General features: G+C 34.1%; 1 protein-coding gene across 6 annotated transcripts in view; it reads right to left on the reverse strand.

The window, feature by feature from the left end:
• Positions 1–12,125: 12,125 nt before the first annotated feature.
• TRPC1 (transient receptor potential cation channel subfamily C member 1) overlaps positions 12,126–19,723 on the reverse strand; it is a 68,529-nt gene continuing 60,931 nt past the window's right edge. For all 6 annotated transcript variants that reach the window (XM_059920166.1, XM_059920164.1, XM_059920165.1 and 3 more), the window contains 3 exons: positions 14,404–14,605; positions 13,920–14,114; positions 12,126–12,870 (listed from right to left, as the gene is read on the reverse strand). In XM_059920166.1, the coding sequence (XP_059776149.1) occupies positions 12,643–12,870; positions 13,920–14,114; positions 14,404–14,605 (625 nt within the window). In that variant the 3' untranslated portion in view covers positions 12,126–12,642. The remainder of the gene's footprint in view (positions 12,871–13,919; positions 14,115–14,403; positions 14,606–19,723) is intronic.

Consider the following 19,723-nt stretch of genomic DNA (forward strand, 5'->3'; position numbering starts at 1 on the left):
AGAAGCAGCGGATTAAAGCTCCACAAACAACTTGATGTGCCTGCATCTGTTGAATACCTGAATAGACAACGAATCATCCCAAATTCAGGAGGTGGACTTTGGGAGCAGGATATATTAATTTTTCCCCTTTTCCTTTTTTTGTGAGTGTATATGTGTATGCTTCTGGGTGAGATTTTGTCTGTATAGCTTTGCTTTCACCATTAGTCCTAGGCTTAGGTCCGTCCGTGTTTTTTTTTTTTTACTTAAAAATTTTTTTTTCCTAATAAATGTTTTCTTAATAATTATTTCCTTATTTTCTATTTTTAGAAATTAAAAAAAATTTTTAATAAGTTTTTTCATATTTTTTATTTTAAAAAATTAAAAAATTTTTTTCTTAATAAATTTTTTTCTTAATTTTTTTCTTATTTTATACTAAAAAAATTAATAAATCTATTTTTAAAAATTAAAAAAAATTTTTTTTCTGAATACATTTATTCTTAATAATTTTTTTTCTTATTTTTTATTATAATAGCTTTATTTTATCTTATTTTATCCTCTTTCTTTCTTTCTTTCTATTTTCTTCTCCCTTTTATTCTGAGCCGTGTGGATGAAAGGCTCTTGGTGCTCCAGCCAGGCATCAGGGCTGTGCCTCTGAGGTGGGAGAGCCAACTTCAGGACACTGGTCCACAAGAGACCTCCCAGCTCCACGTAATACCAAACGGTGAAAATCTCTCAGAGATCTCCATCTCAACATCAAGACCCAGGTTCACTCAACGACCAGCAAGCTACAGTGCTGGACACCCTATGCCAAACAACTAGCAAGACAGGAACACAGCCCCATCCATTAGCAGAGAGGCTGCCTAAAATCATAATAAGGCCACAGACACCCCCAAAACACACCACCAGACGTGGACGTGCCCACCAGAAAGACAAGATCCAACCTCATCCACCAGAACACAGGCACTAGTCCCCTCCACCAGGAAGCTTACACAACCCACTGAACCAACCTTAGCCACTGGGGACAGATACCAAAAACAACGGGAACTACGAACCTGCAGCCTGTGAAAAGGAGACCACAAACACAGTAAGATAAGCAAAATGAGAAGACAAAAAACCACACAGCAGGTGAAGGAGCAGGGTCAAAACACACCAGACCTAACAAATGAAGAGGAAATAGGCAGTCTACCTGAAAAAGAATTCAGAATAATGATAGTAAAGATGATCCAAAATCTTGGAAATAGAATAGACAAAATGCAAGAAACATTTAACAAGGATGTAGAAGAACTAAATAGTCATATAACCATTAAAGAAATTCAATCCTAATTTTAAAACTTTCTTCAGATAAAACCCCAGGTCCAGACAGTTTTACTTAGAATCTAACATATACTATTCCAGAGTATAAACAAAGAAGTAACACTCAGCAATTCTTTTTATGAGATTAGTATAATCTTAACATCACAACTTTAGCAGACAATAGGATCTAAAACCACTAGTCTGATTTTACTTCTGAACATAGGTGCAAAAACCCTAAACAAAATATTATCCAAAAAAATCCAGCAAACCAACCAAATAGGTGACAATCACGTTGGGTTTATCCCAGAAATACTTGATTAATTTAACATTAGAAAATCAATGATCATACTTCACTGCATTAATAGAACTGCAATGCCAACTAGGGAGTCTTAGGGGCAGCTAAACATCCAGACTTAACAGTATCACAGGCCTCCCTTGGTACCAATATCCTCAGAAAGATACTGTATAGCAAAGGTACCAGAGCTTAATGGCACAATGTCACACTTTCTTCGCTGGGAGTCTTTGCAGCCATCTGGCAGCAGTTCATACCCGCCATCCATGAGCTGTTTTCTTTGCCTCCCTAGATAAAGTCTCAGATGCCAGGAGACAAGATTCATGCCAGATGGATGTAGACACCCCAGTTTAAAGGTCGCATCTCCACAGAAGCCAGTAACTCTTGTAACAACTCCATAAGCCCAGCTCCCAGACGCCTCATAGATGACACACCTGGTTATAAGAGTTAACACACTCAGGAAAGCCCAGAGCTCTGGCTCCCCTATCGGGTATCTCTAGTTCGCTTATACTGGATTGAATTCCTCCCAGTCCAAAGCAATTTACCAATCAGGGATCATTTTTACCAGAAACAAGTTTGCCTAGCAACATAGTTGACATACTGTATTATCAGATTACTAGGTAAACGAAGCTAGAGTTAAGCAAAGATCATCTTTTAATGGGGAAAGGTTCTGTTAAGCCCTATTCAGAATAGATTAAAGAAGAAAAATAATTTGATCTTAGTAATGCAGAAGCACTTGATATAATTCAACATTTACTCATGACAAAAATAAACCCTGAGCAAACTATGAATAAAAGGGAACTTCCTTAAGTTGAGAAGAAAACTTGCAGCAAATCTTATATTTAATGGTAAAGTATTGAAAGCATTTCCTTTAAGATCAGTGATAAGACAGGAATGCTTGAAATCACATTTCTATTAAAAATTGTACTGGAGTGTAGTAAGTCAAGAAAAAGAAAAAATGATATTGGAAAGGAAGAAACAAGACTATTATGCAAAGATGATATGATTATCCAAATAGAAAACCTGAAGCAACCTGCAGGTGATTAGAATTAATAGTTTCACAAGTTTGTCTCTTAGCCCTAGCCCAAAACAAGATATAAATATTATTTTATCATTTATAATTAAGCATCTTGAATTAAGTACATGAGGGTCATTATTCACATGCTAACAGCCTCTTTTTAACATAGAAACTATGGGGGTGTACATGGATGTACAGAATTAGGGATTCAGATGGGGCAGCTCTGGGACATACATAGAAGTTTTTCTGAGGGATTTTAAAGTTATTATGTAAAATTCTGACTTTGTTTTTGTAATTTGCTTCTTCCCTGAGTCAATAATTAGGTTTAAAAAGGCTAAAATTTAATTAGATATAAATTTGAAACAGTATCTTTCGCTTGAAGGCTGTCCCTGTGGCATTCTGATACCAACATTAAGTTAGATTTAAACAGTGAGGTTTTTTTTTTTTAACATCTGTATTGGAGTATAATTGCTTTACAATGGTGTGTTAGTTTCTGCTTTAAACAGTGAGTTTTTAAGTATAGAAATCTATAAAGAAAAATTACAAGCTTAACGTATGACTTTATAAAGCTGATTAATTTATCTCACGAACAAGAAATTTGTATTAATAGTAACATAATACAATGAAGAGCCTCCTGGATGAGGAGAGACTTGGATTCTCCTTCACAGTGCAGCATTGGGGAACCTTAGTTTCCTTATCCATAAAATGATAAAGTTGAATTGGATTCTTTCTGAGATCCTGTATAGGTCTTCAACTGTTTCCAGATTCTTGAATAACCAAACTGATAAAGATATAAAGTAGCACAAAAATAAAATTAACCACTTTCTCCATTCTACACCCTTGGTCCCTCCATGGCCTGGCTTGTTTATTTTCTAAGACTGACTCTTGCCTTTTTATTTATGTTTACTACCCCACTGTGCATCCTCTCCCTCTGTCTCTTGCTCATCTCACTGGTCTCTGCTTCTGACCTTGGTCATAAACTTAAAGTCTTTAATAAACTAGTCATTTAGAAAATAGGGACTGGACATCTTAAGTTTTGTTCTCTGACCAAGATGAAACTACAGTGAGAAATTCATTCAAAAAACCAAAGTGTTTGGATCTATCTTTCCCAACACAAATAGTAAATTGAGCTCAAGATCTCAAGTCAGTCATTGTACAACCTGGACAAATTACTTAAAATGTCAGTTTTCTTTCCTATAAAATGAGAAGGTTGAAGTAGGTGATCTAAGTTTTCTTCCAATCCAGTTTGATGGAATAAGACTTAGAGATTGCAATTGTTAGAAGGGTATCTGACTGGATATCATTTCCAGGATATTTACACAAATAGATAATGGCTAAATTTTCATTTAACAAATTTGTGTCATTTAATATCAACAACATACTTAAGCTGAGGATACAGAGAATAAAAGAACTGCCCCTTCCTATGCTTAGTTTAGATTTGTACCTTAAAAAAAAAAGAAAAGAAAAAACCCTCTGTGTTAAAACAAGCAATGTGCTTGCTATTTCTACTGAAATATAAAATGGGGGAAATGAGTTTTAAAATATGGAGTTGAATCATCTCCCAAATTAATTTAATTTCTGAATGAGTTAATGGGGTGGCTAGTACATTTTCTTCCTCAAAACCCTTTTCAAATGGCACCTGATAGTTTTACTATCTTAGAATAATTTTATCTAAAACTGAAAGGATTGATCAAATAGTCTTACTAATGGAGAGAGACAGAGAGAAACGTCTAGATTGCTGGTAGCAGGATGAAGAAACCTGTCATTATCTGGCTGAAACAGTTCCTTTTTGAAACATACATTTACCTCCTACCCAACCATGCTGTTTTGCCTCTTGTACTACTGTAAGTTAATTTACATCAGAAACCATGTCTCTTAAAGATGGTTATTTTAAACCATGTAACTAACACATAAAATTTTTCCTACTTTTGAGTTCCATATTTGAAGCACGTATTTCAAACTGGAGGCGGGGGAGTAGGAAAAGGAAAAAGTAGTGTGAAATGACCAAATGAAGACAAACACTGTCACTGGCAATTCTAAATATCTCTTCAAGAAACACAACATATTTACCCACAGGGCAGTGATGCCAGAAAGCTAACAAATTTACTTACAAATGAGAAATCCACAGCAGCCATTGCCCCTGGTACTGTTAAAATTTTCTTAGTGTAATTTTGAATAATTAGACTCCCTACAGCCTATAACCTCGGCCTATTTGTTATTTTATAAATGTATTTTCTGAGGAAAAGAAAAATTTCAATATCAATGCAATTCCAATCAAAATCACCACAAGGTTTTTTTGGTAGAAATTGACAGGCAGATTCCAGAATTTATATGAAATAGCAAAGAATCTAGAATTGCTAACATAAATTTTGAAAAATACAAAATTCTTCACCCTGGCATTTACTACCATACTTCACGTGACTGTGTTATGTTACTAATGGGCTACCAACTTGCATATTCAAGCACTGTTTTCTTCTAGAGTGGTAATAAATCATAAAATTCCACTGTTATTTTCTTAGTTTTCTTTCTTTCTTTTCATTGAGGTATTGTTGATTTACAATATTGTGTTAGCCTCAGGTGTACAACATAGTGATTCAGTATTTTTTTTATTATATTCCATTATAGATTATTACAAGATATTGAATATAATTCCCTGTGCTATACAGTAAATCCTTGTTGCTTGTTTTATGCATAGTAGTCTTTATCTGTTAATCCCATACTCCTAATTTGTCCCTCCCTCATCCATCTCCCCTTTGGTAACCATAAGTTTGTTTTCTATGTCTACAAATTTTGTATATAGATATGTTTTTTTTTCTAGATTCCACATATAAATGATATATAGTGTTTGTCTTTCTCTGACTTATTTCATTAAGAATAACATTCTCTAGGTCCATCCATGATGCTGCAAATGGCAGTATTTCCTTATTTTTTATGGCTGAGTAATATTCCAATATATCTGTGTATATATATATATATATATATATATATATATACACACACACACGTGGTATATATATACCACATCTTTATTTTTTAACATCTTTATTGGAGTATAATTGCTTTACATTGTTGTGTTACTTTCTACTGTATAACAAAGTGAATAAGCTATACGTATACATATATCCCCATATCGCCTCCCTCTTGTGTCTCCCTCCCACCCTCCCTATCCCACTCCTCTAGGTGGTCACAAAACACCGAGCTGATCTCCCCGGGTGATGCAGCTGCTTCTCAGTAGCTATCTATTTTACATTTGGTAGTGTATATATGTCAATGCTACTCTCTCACTTCTCCCAGCTTACCCTTCCCCCTCCCTGTGTCCTCAAGGCCATTCTCTATGTCTCCATCTTTATTCCTGTCCTGCCCCTAGGTTCATCAGAACCTTTTTTTTTTTCTTTCAGTGCCATATATATTGGTTAGCATATGGTATTTGTTTTTCTCTTTCTGACTTACTTCACTCTGTATGACAGACTCTAGGTCCATCCACTACAAATAACTCATTTTTATTTCTTTTTATGGCTGAATAATATTCCATTGTATATATGTGCCACATCTTCTTTACCCATTCATCTGTCAATGGACACTTAGGTTGCTTCCATGTCCTGGCTATTGTAAATAGAGCTGCAATGAACATTGTGGGATTGCTGGGTCATATGGTAGTTCTATTTTTAGTTTTTTAAAGAAGCTCCATACTGTTCTCCATAGTGGCTGTATCAGTTTATATTCCCACCAACAATGCAAGAGGGTTCCCTTTTCTCCACACCCTCTCCAGCATTTACTGTTTGTAGGTTTTTTGATGATGGCCATACTGACTGGTGTGAGGTGATAGCTCATTGTAGTTTTGATTTGCATTTCTCTAATGATTAGTGATGTTGAGCATTCTTTCATGTGTTTGTTGGCAATCTGTATATCTACTTCGGAGAAATGTCTATTTAGGTCTTCTGCCCATTTTTGGATTGGGTTGTTTTTTTTGATATTGAGCTTCATGAGCTGCTTGTAAATTTTGGAGATTAATCCTTTGTCCGTTGATTCATTTGCAAATATTTTCTCCCATTCTGAGGGTTGTCTTTTCATCTTGTTTATGGTTTCCTTTGCTGTGCAAAAGCTTTTAAGTTTCATTAGGTCCCATTTGTTAATTTGTATTTTTAGTTCAAATACTCTAGGAGGTGGATCAAAACAGATCTTGCTGTGATTTATGTCAAAGACTGTTCTTCCTATTTTTTCCTCTAAGAGTTTTATAGTGTCTGGCTTTACATTTAGGTCTTTAATCCGTTTTGAGTTTATTTTTGTGTATGGTGTCAGGAAGTGTTCTAATTTCATTCTTTTACATGTAGCAGTCCAGTTTTCCCAGCACCACTTATTGAAGAGGCTGTCTTTTCTCCATTGTATATTCTTGTCTCCTTTATCAAAGATAAGGTGACCACATGTGTGTGGGTTTATCTCTGGGCTTTCTATCCTGTTCCATTGATCTATATTTCTGTTTTTGTGCCAGTACCATACTGTCCTGATTACTGTAGCTTTGTAGTATAGTCTGCAGTCACAGAGCCTGATTCCTCCAGCTCTGTTTTTCTTTCTCAACATTGCTTTGGCTATTGTGTCTTTTGTGTTTCCATACAAATTGTGAAATTTTTTGTTCTAGTTCTGTGAAAAATGCCATTGGTAGTTTGATAAGGATTGCATTGAATTTGTAGATTGCTTTGGCTGTGTCTTTTGTGTTTCTATACAAATTGTGAAATTTTTTGTTCTAGTTCTGTGAAAAATGCCATTGGTAGTTTGATAGGGATTGCACTGAATCTGTAGATTGCTTTGGGTAGTATGGTCATTTTCACAATGTTGATTCTTCCAATCCAAGAACATGGTATTATCTTCCCATCTGTTTGTATCATCATTAATTTCTTTCATCAGTGTCTTATAGTTTTCTGCATACAGGTCTTTTGTCTCCTTAAGTAGGTTTATTCCTAGATATTTTATTCTTTTTGTTGCAGTGGTAAATGGGAGTGTTTTCTTAATTTCACTTTCAGATTTTTCATCATTAGTGTATAGGAATGCAAGAGATTTCTGTGCATTAATTTTGTATCCTACTACTTTACCTAATTCATTGATTAGCTCTAGTAGTTTTCTGGTAGCGCCTTTAGGAGTCTCTATGTATAGTATCATGTCATCTGCAAACAGTGACAGCTTTACTTCTTCTTCTCTGATTTGTATTCCTTTTATTTCTTTTTCTTCTCTGATTGCTGTGGCTAAAACTTCCAAAACTATGTTGAATAATAGTGGTGAGAGTGGGCAATCTTGTCTTATTCTTGATTTTAGAGGAAATGGTTTCAGTTTTTCACCATTCAGAATGACGTTGGCTGTGGGTTTGTCATCTATGGCCTTTATTATGTTGAGGTGAGTTCCCTCTATGCCTACTTTCTGCAGGACTTTTTATCATAAATGGCTGTTGAACTTTGTCAAAAGCTTTTTCTGCATCTACTGAGATTATTGGATGGTTTTTATCCTTCAGTTGGTTAATATGGTGTATCACATTGATTGATTTGTGTATATTGAAGAATCCTTGCATTCCTGGGATAAATGCCACTTGATCATGGTGTATGATCCTTTTAATGTGCTGTTGGATTCTGTTTGCTAGTATTCTGTTGAGGATTTTTGCATCTATGTTCATCAGTGATATTGGTCTGTAGTTTTCTTTTTTTGTGACATCTTTGTCTGGTTTTGGTATCAGGGTGACGGTGGCCTCGTAGAATGAGTTTGGGAGTGTTCCTCCCTCTGCTATATGTTGGAAGAGTTTGAGAAGGATAGGTGTTAGCTCTTCTCTAAATGTTGGATAGAATTCACCTGTGAAGCCATCTGGTCCTGGACTTTTGTTTGTTGGAAGGTTTTTAATCACAGTTTCAATTTCAGTGCTTGTGATTGGTCTGTTCATATTTTCTATTTCTTCCTGGTTCAGTCTCGGAAAGTTGTGCTTTTCTGAGAATTTGTCCATTTCTTCCAGGTTCTCCATTTTATTGGCATAGAGTTGCTTGTAGTAATCTCTCATGATCCTTTGCATTTCTGCAGTGTCAGTTGTTACTTATTTTTCATTTCTAATTCTGTTGATTTGAGTCTTCTCCCTTCTTTTCTTGATGAGTCTGGCTAGTGGTTTATCAGTTTTGTTTATCTTCTCAATGAACCAGCTTTTAGTTTTATTGATCTTAGCTATCGTTTCCTTCAATTCTTTTTCATTTATTTCTGATCTGATCTTTATGATTTCTTTCCTTCTGCTAACTTTGGGGGTTTTTTGTTCTTCTTTCTCTAATTGTTTTAGGTGTAAGATTAGGTTGTTTATTTGAGATGTTTCTTGAGGTAGGATTGTATTGCTATAAACTTCCCCCTTAGAACTGCTTTTGCTGCATCCCATAGGTTTTGGGTCATTGTGTTTTCATTGTCATTTGTTTCTAGGTATTTTTTGATTTCCTCTTTGATTTCTTCAGTGATCTCTTGGTTATTTAGTAGCGTATTGTTTAGCCTCCATGTGTTTGCATTTTTTACAGTTTTTTTTTCCTGTAATAGATATCTAGTCTCATAGCATTGTGGTCAGAAAAGATACTTGATATGATTTCAATTTTCTTAAATTTACCAAGGCTTGATTTGTGACCCAAGATATGATCTATCCTGGAGAATGTTCTGTGAGCACTTGAGAAGAAAGTGTATTCTGTTGCTTTTGGATGGAATGTCCTATAAATATCAATTAAGTTCATCTTGTTTAATGTGTCATTTAAAGCTTGTGTTTCCTTATTTATTTTCATTTTGGATGATCTGTCCATTGGTGAAAGTGGGGTGTTAAAGTCCCCTACTATGATTTCGTTATTGTCGATTTCCCCTTTTATGACTGTTAGCATTTGCCTTAAGTATTGAGGTGCTCCTATGTTGGGTGCATATTTACAATTGTTATATCTTCTTCTTGGATTGATCCCTTGATCATTATGAAGTGTCCTTCCTTGTCTCTTGTTATAGTCTTTAATTTAAAGTCTATTTTGTCTGATATGAGAATTGCTACTCCATCGTCTTTCTTAGTTCTTTATTTTAGTATGTTGTAGCATTATGTAGTTTTGTCAGGTTTACTGAAGCATAATTTCCATACATTAAAATTCACCCTATTAAATGTATAGTTTGATGAGTTGTGCAATCAATCTTCTCTTCCCACCAGATCCTGGTAACCAATGATCTGATTTTGGTTTCTATGGTTTTGTCTTTTCTAGGATGTCATGTTAATGTAATCACACAGTGTGTGTAGCCTTTTGTGATGAGTGTCCTCACTTGGCATAGTACTTTTAAGATTCATCTGTGTTACTGCATATATTTCACTAGTTTGTTCCTGTGTCAACTTGGGTAGGCTGAATTATGTTTCCCAGAATTCTCTCCCGTGTATGCTTCTAGGTAGGGTGGGCACAAGACACATTTCAGTGTGAAATTTGGAGGGCAGAAATGGAGCAGCAGCCATTTGGGGTTTTTTTGCAGGCACTTGCATTGTTTACACACGTTGAAACTTATCTGCTGGCTCAACCTACTGGTGAAGGGCAGCGGTCAGGACTCTAATCATTCTACCTTTCCTTGGCTTGTCCTTCAGTTTCTCTAATTCTGAGCTAGGTGTGTTTAGCAATGTGGCAAAGGGTAACTTCTTCCACAGGATTCCCACATCATCAAGGTTGGAGACAGTGACAAGTGACAAGGGTCTCAGACCGTCCTCATGGGTTCCAGCTTATCCGCATTTCTTCCACCTATTTTCCTCTTCCAACAGCCAACCTGGTGAACTTCAAGCTCCAGTATTAGATGCAAAAACAACAGCCTCGGAGACTGCTTAACCAACTCCAACAATTGTGTAATGTCAAATCCCTGTAAACAAATCACTGTACACACAAACATATGTGCCTGCCAATATCCTAGTAGTTCTGCTTCTCTGATTGAACTCTGACTGATACAATTCCTTTTTATCACTGAGTAGATTTCCATTGTATGGATGTACGATTTACTTACCCATTCACCAGTTCATGGGCATTTGGTTGTTTTCAATTTGGGATCGTGAATAAAGCTGCTATAAACACTTACATACAGGTCTTTGTATAGACATATTATTTCAAAATATGGTATTTACAAATATAAGAAGAAATAGCTAAGAGAGTCAAAATATCATTGCCACTAGAGGCAGAAAGAGGTACAAAGGGGTCTGATGTTGACGCTTTGCATTTTAGACCTTTGTTGCCATAATTTAAAAAAACAACAACAGTGAACTGTATACTTTAAAAGAGTGAATTTTATGATATGTGAATTATATCTCAATAAAAAGTATAAAAGTATACAATAATACAATGAACAAACTGTCAATTTATAATCTAATGTCAAGTTTTATTTACCTTTTTTCTTACAATATGCTGTCATTCAAAATATACCTCGTAACTCATGCATACAGTAGGCACTCTATAAATATTTTGATTTAATAATTAGATATTTTTTAGAATGACTAAAAACCCTGATGTAAAATCCCAATTGGGAAGTGCATAATCCCATCATAGACAAAATATATAACTTTACAATAAACATTTTTATAAGAATTTGCCCAAAAAAGGGGAACACTTACAATTTGGAAATTAAAAAATAAAAAGTAAAAAGCAAGATGAAACACAACACTAACATATTTCAACAATGATCCCTGGATCGGTGGTACTTATAGACCAAGGGCTACCTGCACCCTGTGGCCTTAAGACCATCTGACATTCAGTTAAGAAGATAATTATACACATAATAACCTCTTAACTAGAAATGCTGCAAGAATAAATAAGGAATAGCCTGTGAAAACCTGTTAACTATATCCCTTACATGAGCATAGGAAAAAAATTTAAATATATACTTTATTCTCCAATTTAAAAAGTCAATGCTTTTCACCCTAAGCATCAAGAATGAGCCACAAATAAGCATGAAGTCCCGTTTATAGAACTATGTTACATTCTGTGGAAAATACTTTCGGATATAAGGTCAAGAACCTTAGTCCAAAAATAAAACAAATCCTTGCATTAAAGGGTCTTCCAATGTTTACACAAACAAAACAGGCTGTGACCATACATGACAAAGAAATACCTTCTAAATCCTTATTTTGGGTTAGCTTTATAACTAGGAACATTCACTCCAACTTGAAAAAAAATTATATCACTTTTATGATAATAAAAAATTAAAAGCCAATAAATACCTAATCTTAGAGAAGTAGCTGTGCAAACTTATAAACATAATCAAATACTCTATAGCTACAAAATGAAAAGTCTACTAACTATATTTTTCAAAAACTATATAATTCTATAAAAATTTAAATACGTGGACTCTATCAATACATGGAAATGTATCTATAAAATACTGTTAAGTGAAAAAAGCAAAATTAAAAATATAAAGTGATTACAACCATGTAAAAGTAAATATGTTACAGTAACAAACATTGAGGTGAATTTAAATTTATAGACACAAATAGATTCAAACATTCATTAGGGCTTTATCTTTGTTGCTTAAGATTATAACAAAAGAAAAAAGAAAAAATAGACTACTGTTTTAGGTAAACCTATACTCCTAAACAATAAATACTGAACTATATATGTAAACTCCTAAAGCAAAGATTTTAAAAAACAAGACTTCTATATCTCAAATGTACCCTATGGAAGGAGATCAGTCCACATTTGCTGATCTTCATTTTTACAAAACCTTCTGGCAATAGTCACTACAATTCTAACGCTGCCCTTCTTAAGCAGAAAGAGAAAAAAAATTTAAGCACCGTTTAAATAAGAAAACTAAGCAGCATGCTAACAAAATCTATCTACTTAATCTGTTTTATTACTGCAAAAAGCCACGAACAGAGGGTTTTAAAAAAACTAATCATATATACATATTTTACATAACATATATTTATGCTATAAATATTTTAAAGAATGGCTTTTACATAATTCTTTATTTCAATATATATCTTACTAATTTAATTGCAAGTTATACAAATGCAGTCTTTCAGATTTATTATTGAAAATTATTCTCTACGTGATTTAGAAAATGGCTAATTTCTTGGATAAAACATAGCATATTTAGAAGTCCGAAAGCCAAGTAAATCCCTTATTTCATTTCGGAATTTTGACAGATCTTGGCGCAGTTCATTTAGATTTTCCACAGTTGCCTGATCTGTACTTTGCATCTTTTGTCTCATGGAAGTCAAGTAACGATGCACTAAACAGCACATCACTTTTTGGTAGTTTTCATCTCTCTTTTGCTTCAAATTTCTCCATTCCTTCAAAACAAAAAATATGATATTAACAATGTGCATAAAAATATTTAGATGAGGTGGATTTTTTTAAAAATTTACAGATACAAACACTATCTTGTAATGCTTTATTAGACTATATTTTTGCCACTACATGTTACAAAATAATATTCAACACATTTGAAACATGCCATGCATATTTGTTTTATTCATTTACCTGTACACTCACCTTGATTTAAGATCCTTAGTTTGTAGTAGGGATTAGCAAACTATGACCCATAGGCCAAATATGACCCACTTCCTGTTTCTGATGGCCTGTGAGCTAAGAATGGCTTTTACAGATGAACCTTTTGTAATCAATTTGATGATGGGGACTACTAACTTTGAACTCCAAATAAACAAAATGTTATTCCCTGCCAAAATGGAATTCCATTCATTAACAGAGCTGTATTATAAAAAAAAATATTACTCAATTATTCTCATATGTTTAATTTCATCAATAAAACTTTTGTGGAAATTTGTTTTCTCTCTTGTTATATTACTACCCACATAAAATCTACAATTTTTTCACAGCCCACAAAGTCTACAATATTTATTATCCAGTCATTTACAGAAAAAGTTTGCCAGTTCCTGGCTTATAGCAACATGTATTGAATTATTCATGTATTGAACAACTTTCAAGAAGAACCAGAAAAATATGCATTGACTCTAAGAGTCACTCTTATGCTGACAGCCTAGGTATTCTGAATATTTTCCTTGTTTTAAAACTGTGAGATGAGAATTCATGAAAAAAATCACAGCTCTCTCTCTCATTTTCAATAAGTATTTATTGAATCCTTACTTTATGTTAGATACTATGCTATGCATTAGGGATACAGGAGTGAAAAAAAAAACAAGTCTTAGCCCTTGTTTTTTTGTAAGCTGTTTCGCTAATTGCTTTATAACCACAACAATGCCCTGTACAAAACAACACAAGTCTTAGCCCTTAGGAACCTGCATATTTATGCTTTAGGAAACATCTGAGATTAGTAATTATTAAAATTATCATGTTGCAGTTCAACCATCTAACTTCTTACCTTTAAGCTGTTCTGCCGTTTAACCTTGCCTTTTGATGTATGAGAGCAAATCCATTTACTGAGGCTACTAATCATATAGCAGATAGTCTTTGGTGAAGGAATGATGTTGAAAGGTGGGGGTAATGTACATTTGTCATCAAAGTAGCTAAGCCACAACTTTGCTCGAGCAAACTTCCATTCTTTGTCTTCATGATTCTATAAGAGGCAAGTGAAAAAGGAAATGAATAGGCATGCACACGTGCACACACACACGGTAGGGCTGGTATGAAGAGATTGTTTGATTGTTCAAATGTTTCCACACCTTGTAGGTAAAAATTTGGTTCAAGACTTGCAGTTAATATACATTACTTACATTTTTTAAAAAAATCTATATTTAATTTTTAAATGACACATTCTTAATTCTTTTAAATCTTTGCCTTATCTACTACATACCTTTGGTATGGTCTGAAGAGAATATAAAATTTTTAAAAGAATGAACACTTACTGCTATCAACTGAAAACTTTTATGAAGCATTGCCACCAGCAGCTTGGTAAGCACAATCACAACCACAACATTGTATGTCCCAACAATAACAGCTCCGACGAAGGACTGTAATTCTTCTCCGTAGCTAAATCTTGTGACAAAGATTGCCACATGTGCTAAGGAGAAAATATACCAGAACAAAGCAAAGCAAGTGCCGATGAACCTGTAAAGACAATTACATTTCTGTTTAAAAGGAATTTTAATTAGTGAAAATAAAGAATTCATTTATATCAACATTACATAAAGAATACATAGATAGCCCAGGAGTAATATTTTATAAAGTAACTGAGGTTGGACCCAACATCACAGATATGCCTTACTTTAAACAAAGAAACAAACTCAAAAGGAAGATAAATTATTCCTGTTTAATCTCTTACTACTTCTCTGTCTTTTCTCAACACAGCAGCCTATGATCCTGTAATACTTAATTAGATTTTGCCACTTCTTCGCTCAAAAACTTCAAATGGCTCTCAAGCTCAACAGCCCGAAGTCCATACAAGGGCCAACAAGGTCCTACATGATCCCATTACCTGTCTTTCTTTTTTTCCCTCCCTTTATTTCTTTCTTTCAATTGAAGTATAGTTGATTTACAATATTATGTTAGTTTCAGGTGTACAACATAGTGATTCAGTATTTTTGCAGATTATACTCCATTATAAATTATTACAGGATAATGGCTATAATTCCCTGTGCTATACAATATATCCTTGTTGCTTATCTATTTTATACATAGTGATTTGTATCTGTTAATCCCATACCCATAATTTGTCCATCCCTGCTTCCCTCTCTCCCCTTTAGTAACCACAAGTTTGTTTTCTATATCTGTGAGTCTGTTTCTGTTCTGCATATACATTCATGTGTATTATTTTTTAGATTCCACATAGAAGTAACATTATACAGTATTTGTCTTTCTCTGTCTGACTTATTTCACTAAGCATAATATTATCTAGGTCCATGCACATTGCTGCAAATGGCAGAATTTCATTCCTTTTTATGGTTGAATATTAAATTGTGTGTGTATTTATATGGATTAAGAAGATGGAATATATATATCCATCTTCTTAATTCATTCATCTGTCGACGGGCCCTTGGGTTGCTTCCATATCTTGGCTACTGTAAATAGTGCTGCTATGAACACTGGGGTGCACGTATCTTTTCAAATTAGTGCTTTCATTTTTTTCCTGGATATATAACAAGGAGTGGAATTGCTGGATCATACAGTAGTTCTAGTTTTAGTTTTTTAAGGAACCTCCATACTATTTTCCACAGTGGCTGCACCAATTTACATTCCCACCAACAGTGTATGAGGTTTCTCTTTTCTCCACATCTTCTCCGACATTTGTAATTTGTAGACTTTTTGATGATGGCCATTCTGACTGGTGTGAGGCGATATCTCATTTTTGATTTGATTTGCATTTCTCTAATAATTAGTGATGTTAGGCACCTTTTCATGCGGCTGTTAGTCATCTGTATGTCTTCTTTGGAAATATGTCTATTCAGGTCTTCTGCTTATTTTCTGACTGTGTTGTTTGTTTTTCGATATTGAGTTGTATCAGCTGTTTACATATTTTGGATATTAACCCTCTGTCAGTCACACGACTTGTAAATATTTTCTCCCATTTTGCAGGTTGTCTTTTCGTTTTGTCAATGGTTTCCTTTGTTGTACAAAAGCTTTTAAGTTTATTTAGGTCCATTGTTTATTTTTGTTTTTATTTCTTTTGCCTTAGGAGACTGATACAAAAAAATATTGCTATGATGTATGTCAAAGAGTGTTCTGCCTATGTTCTCTTCTAGGAGTTTTACTGTGTTGTGTCTTACATTTAGGTCTTTTAACCACTTTGAGTTTATTTGTGTATATGGTCTGAGGGAATATTCTAATCTCATTGTTTTACGTGTAGCTGTCCAGTGTTTCTAGCACCACTTGTTGAAGAGAGTGTCTTTTCTCCACTGTATATTCTTGCCTTGTTTGTCACAGATTAATTGACCTAAGGTGCATGGGTTTATTTCTGGGCTCTCTATTCTGTCCCACTTATCTGTTTTTGTGACAGTATCATGCTGCTTTGATTTCTGTAGCTTTGTAGTATAGTCTGAAGTCTGGGAGGCTTACACCTCCAGCTTTGTTCATTTTTCTCAAGATAGCTTTGGCAATTCAGGGTCTTTTCTGGTTCCATATGAATATTAGGATTATTTGTTCTAGTTCTGTGAAAAATGTTATGGGTATTTTGATAGGGACTACGTTAAATCTGTAGATTGCTTTGGGTAGTTTGGCCATTTTAACAATGTTAATTCTTCCAATCCAAGAACATGGGATAACTTTCCATTTCTTTGTATCATCTTCAATTTCCTACATCAATGTTTCATAATTTTCAGAGTACTGTCTTTCACCTCCTTGGTTAAGTTTATGGCTAGGCGTGATTTTAAATCGGATTGATTTTGGTTTTTTACTTTCTCTTTCTGGTATTTCATTATTAGTGTATAGAAACTAATTAACATACACAGATTTCTGTATGTTAACCTTGTATCCTTCAACCTTGTTGAATTCATTTATTAGTTCTAATAGTTCTTTGGGTGGAGACGTTAGGGTTTTCTATATAAAATATGTCATCTGCAAATAGTGAGTTTTACACCTTCCCTTCCAATTTGGATATGTTTTATTTCTTTTTCTTGTCTGATCACTGTGGCTAGGACTTCTAATACTTTGTTAAATAGAAGTGGTGAGAGTGGCCATCCTTGTCTTGTTCCTGAATTTAATGGGAAAGCTTTCAGCTTTTCATGATTGAGTGTGATGCTGGCCATGAGTTTGTCATAAATGGCCTTTATTACGTTGAGATATGTTCCCTCTATTCCCGCTTTGATGAGTTTTTATCATGAATGGATGTTGAATTTTGTCAAACACTTTTTCTGCAACTATTGAGATGACCATGTGATTTTTATCCTACCTTTTGTTAATGTTGTGTATCACATTGATTGATTTGCATATGTTGAACCATCCTTGTGACACTGGAGTAAATCCAATTTGATCATAGTGTATGATCCTTTTTACACATTTTTAGATTCAGTTTTCAAATATTTTATTGAGGATTTTTGCATCTATATTTACCAAAAATATTAGCCTGTAATTTGCTTTGTACTGTCTTTGTCTGGTTTTGGTATCAGGGTAATGGTGGCCTCATAGAATGAATTTGGGAGTGTTCCATCCTCTTCAATTCTTTGGAATACTTTGAGAAGGATAGGTATTAATTCTTTATATGTTTGGTAGAATTCCCCTGTGAAGCCATCCCATTCTGGACTTTTGTTTGCTGGGGTTTTTTTGTTTGTTTGTTTGTTTTACAAATCCAATTTCAATTCTAGTGATCAGTATGTTCAAATTGACTGTTTCTTCTTGATTCAGTCTTGGCAGGCTGTATGTTTCTAGAAATTTGTCCATTTCTTTTTGGTTGTCCAATTTGTTGGCATATAACTGTTCATAGTATTCTCTTATGATTTTTTTGTATCTCTGTGGTATTGGTTGTTACTTCTCCACTTCCATTTCTTATTTTGTTTATTTGGGTAAAGGCTGGCTTTTTCTTCTTGGTAAGCCTGGCTAAAGATTTATCAATTTTGTTAATCTTTTCAAAAAAACAGTTCTTGGTTTCATTGATCTTTTCTGTTTTTTATCTCTATTTTATTTATTTCCACTCTGATCTTTATTATTTCCTTCCTTCCTTCCTTCTGCTGACTTGGGGCTTTGTTTGTTCTTTTTCTAATTCTTTTAGGTGGCAGATTAAGATATTTGTTTGAAATTTTTCTTATTTCTTCAGGAAGGCCTGTATTGCTATAAATTTCCCTCTTAGAACTGCTTTTGATGCATCCCTCAAATTTTGGAAAGGTGTGCTTCCATTTTCATTTGTCTCGAGCTATTTTCTGATTTCCTCTTTGATTTTATCACTGACCAATTGGTTTTTTAGTAGCATGTTATTTAGTCTCCACGTGTTTGTTCTTTTCCCATTTTCCTTTCTATAGTTGATTTCTACTTTCATACCATTGTGGTCAGAAAAAAATGCTTCATATAATTTCTATTCTCTTAAATTTATTAAGGCTTGTTTTGTGGCCTAGTATGTGATCCATCCTGGAGAACATTCCATATACATGTGAAAAGAATGTGTATTCTGCTGTTCTGGGATGGAATGTCCTGTAAATACCAATTAAGTCCAACTGGTCTATGGTGTCATTTAGGTACACTGTTTTCTTACTGATTTTCTGTTTGGATCATCTATCCATTGATGTCACTGAGAGGTTAAAGTCCCCTACTATTATTGTATTACTGTCAATTTCTCCCTTTATGTCTATTAGTATTTGCTTTATAAATTTAGGTGCTCCTGTATTGGGTGCATATATGTTAATGAGTGTAACATCCTCTTTTGTGTTGATCCCTTTATCATTATACAGTGCTCGTCTTTGTCTTTTGTTACAGACTTTGTTTTAAAGTCTATTTTGTCTGATATGAGTACTGCTATCCCTGCTTCTTTGTCGTTTTCATCTGCATGAAGTATCTTTTTCTATCCCTCACTTTTTCTGTGTTTCTTTAGCCCTGAAGTGAGTCTCTTGCAGGCAGCATATTGAAGGGTCTTGTGTTTTCATGCAATCAGCCACCCTATGTCTTTTGATTGGAGCATTTAGTCCATTGACATTTAAAGTAGTTACTGATAGGTATGCAGTTATTACCATTTTATTCCTTGTTTTCCAGTTGTTTTTGTAGTTCTGTTCATTTCTTCTTTTTGTTTCTCTTGTTGTGGTTTGATGACTTCCTTTAGTAGTATGCTTGAGTTCCTTTCTTTTTGGTTTTTGCATATCTATCATAGGTTTTTGATTTGTGTTTACCATAGGGCTCATATATGTTGTCCCATAATTATATCTACTTGTTTTAAACTGATAGTCATTTAAGTTCAAACACATTCTAAAAGATCTACATTTTTACCCCCCTCACCCACATTTTGTTTCCAATGTCATATTTTACATCTTCATGCTTATCTCTCAACTGTTTACTGCATTTATAGTTGCTTTTGTGTGTGTGTGTGTGTGTGTGTGTGTGTGTGTGTTTCTTTTCATCTATGTACTGGCTTTTTAAAGTGATCTTCAATCCTTACTATGTAACTGCCTTTCCTAGTGGGATTTTCCCTTTCCTATAGATTCTTACTTCTTTTCCATTTAGAGAAGACCCTTCAACATTTTTTAGGTTTACTATTGATGAATTCTTTCAGTTTTTGATTGTCTGGTAAGTTCTTTATTTCTCCTTCTATTC

Source organism: Balaenoptera ricei, chromosome 4 (genome assembly GCF_028023285.1).
Source record: "Balaenoptera ricei isolate mBalRic1 chromosome 4, mBalRic1.hap2, whole genome shotgun sequence".
Taxonomy (NCBI): Eukaryota; Metazoa; Chordata; class Mammalia; order Artiodactyla; family Balaenopteridae; genus Balaenoptera; species Balaenoptera ricei.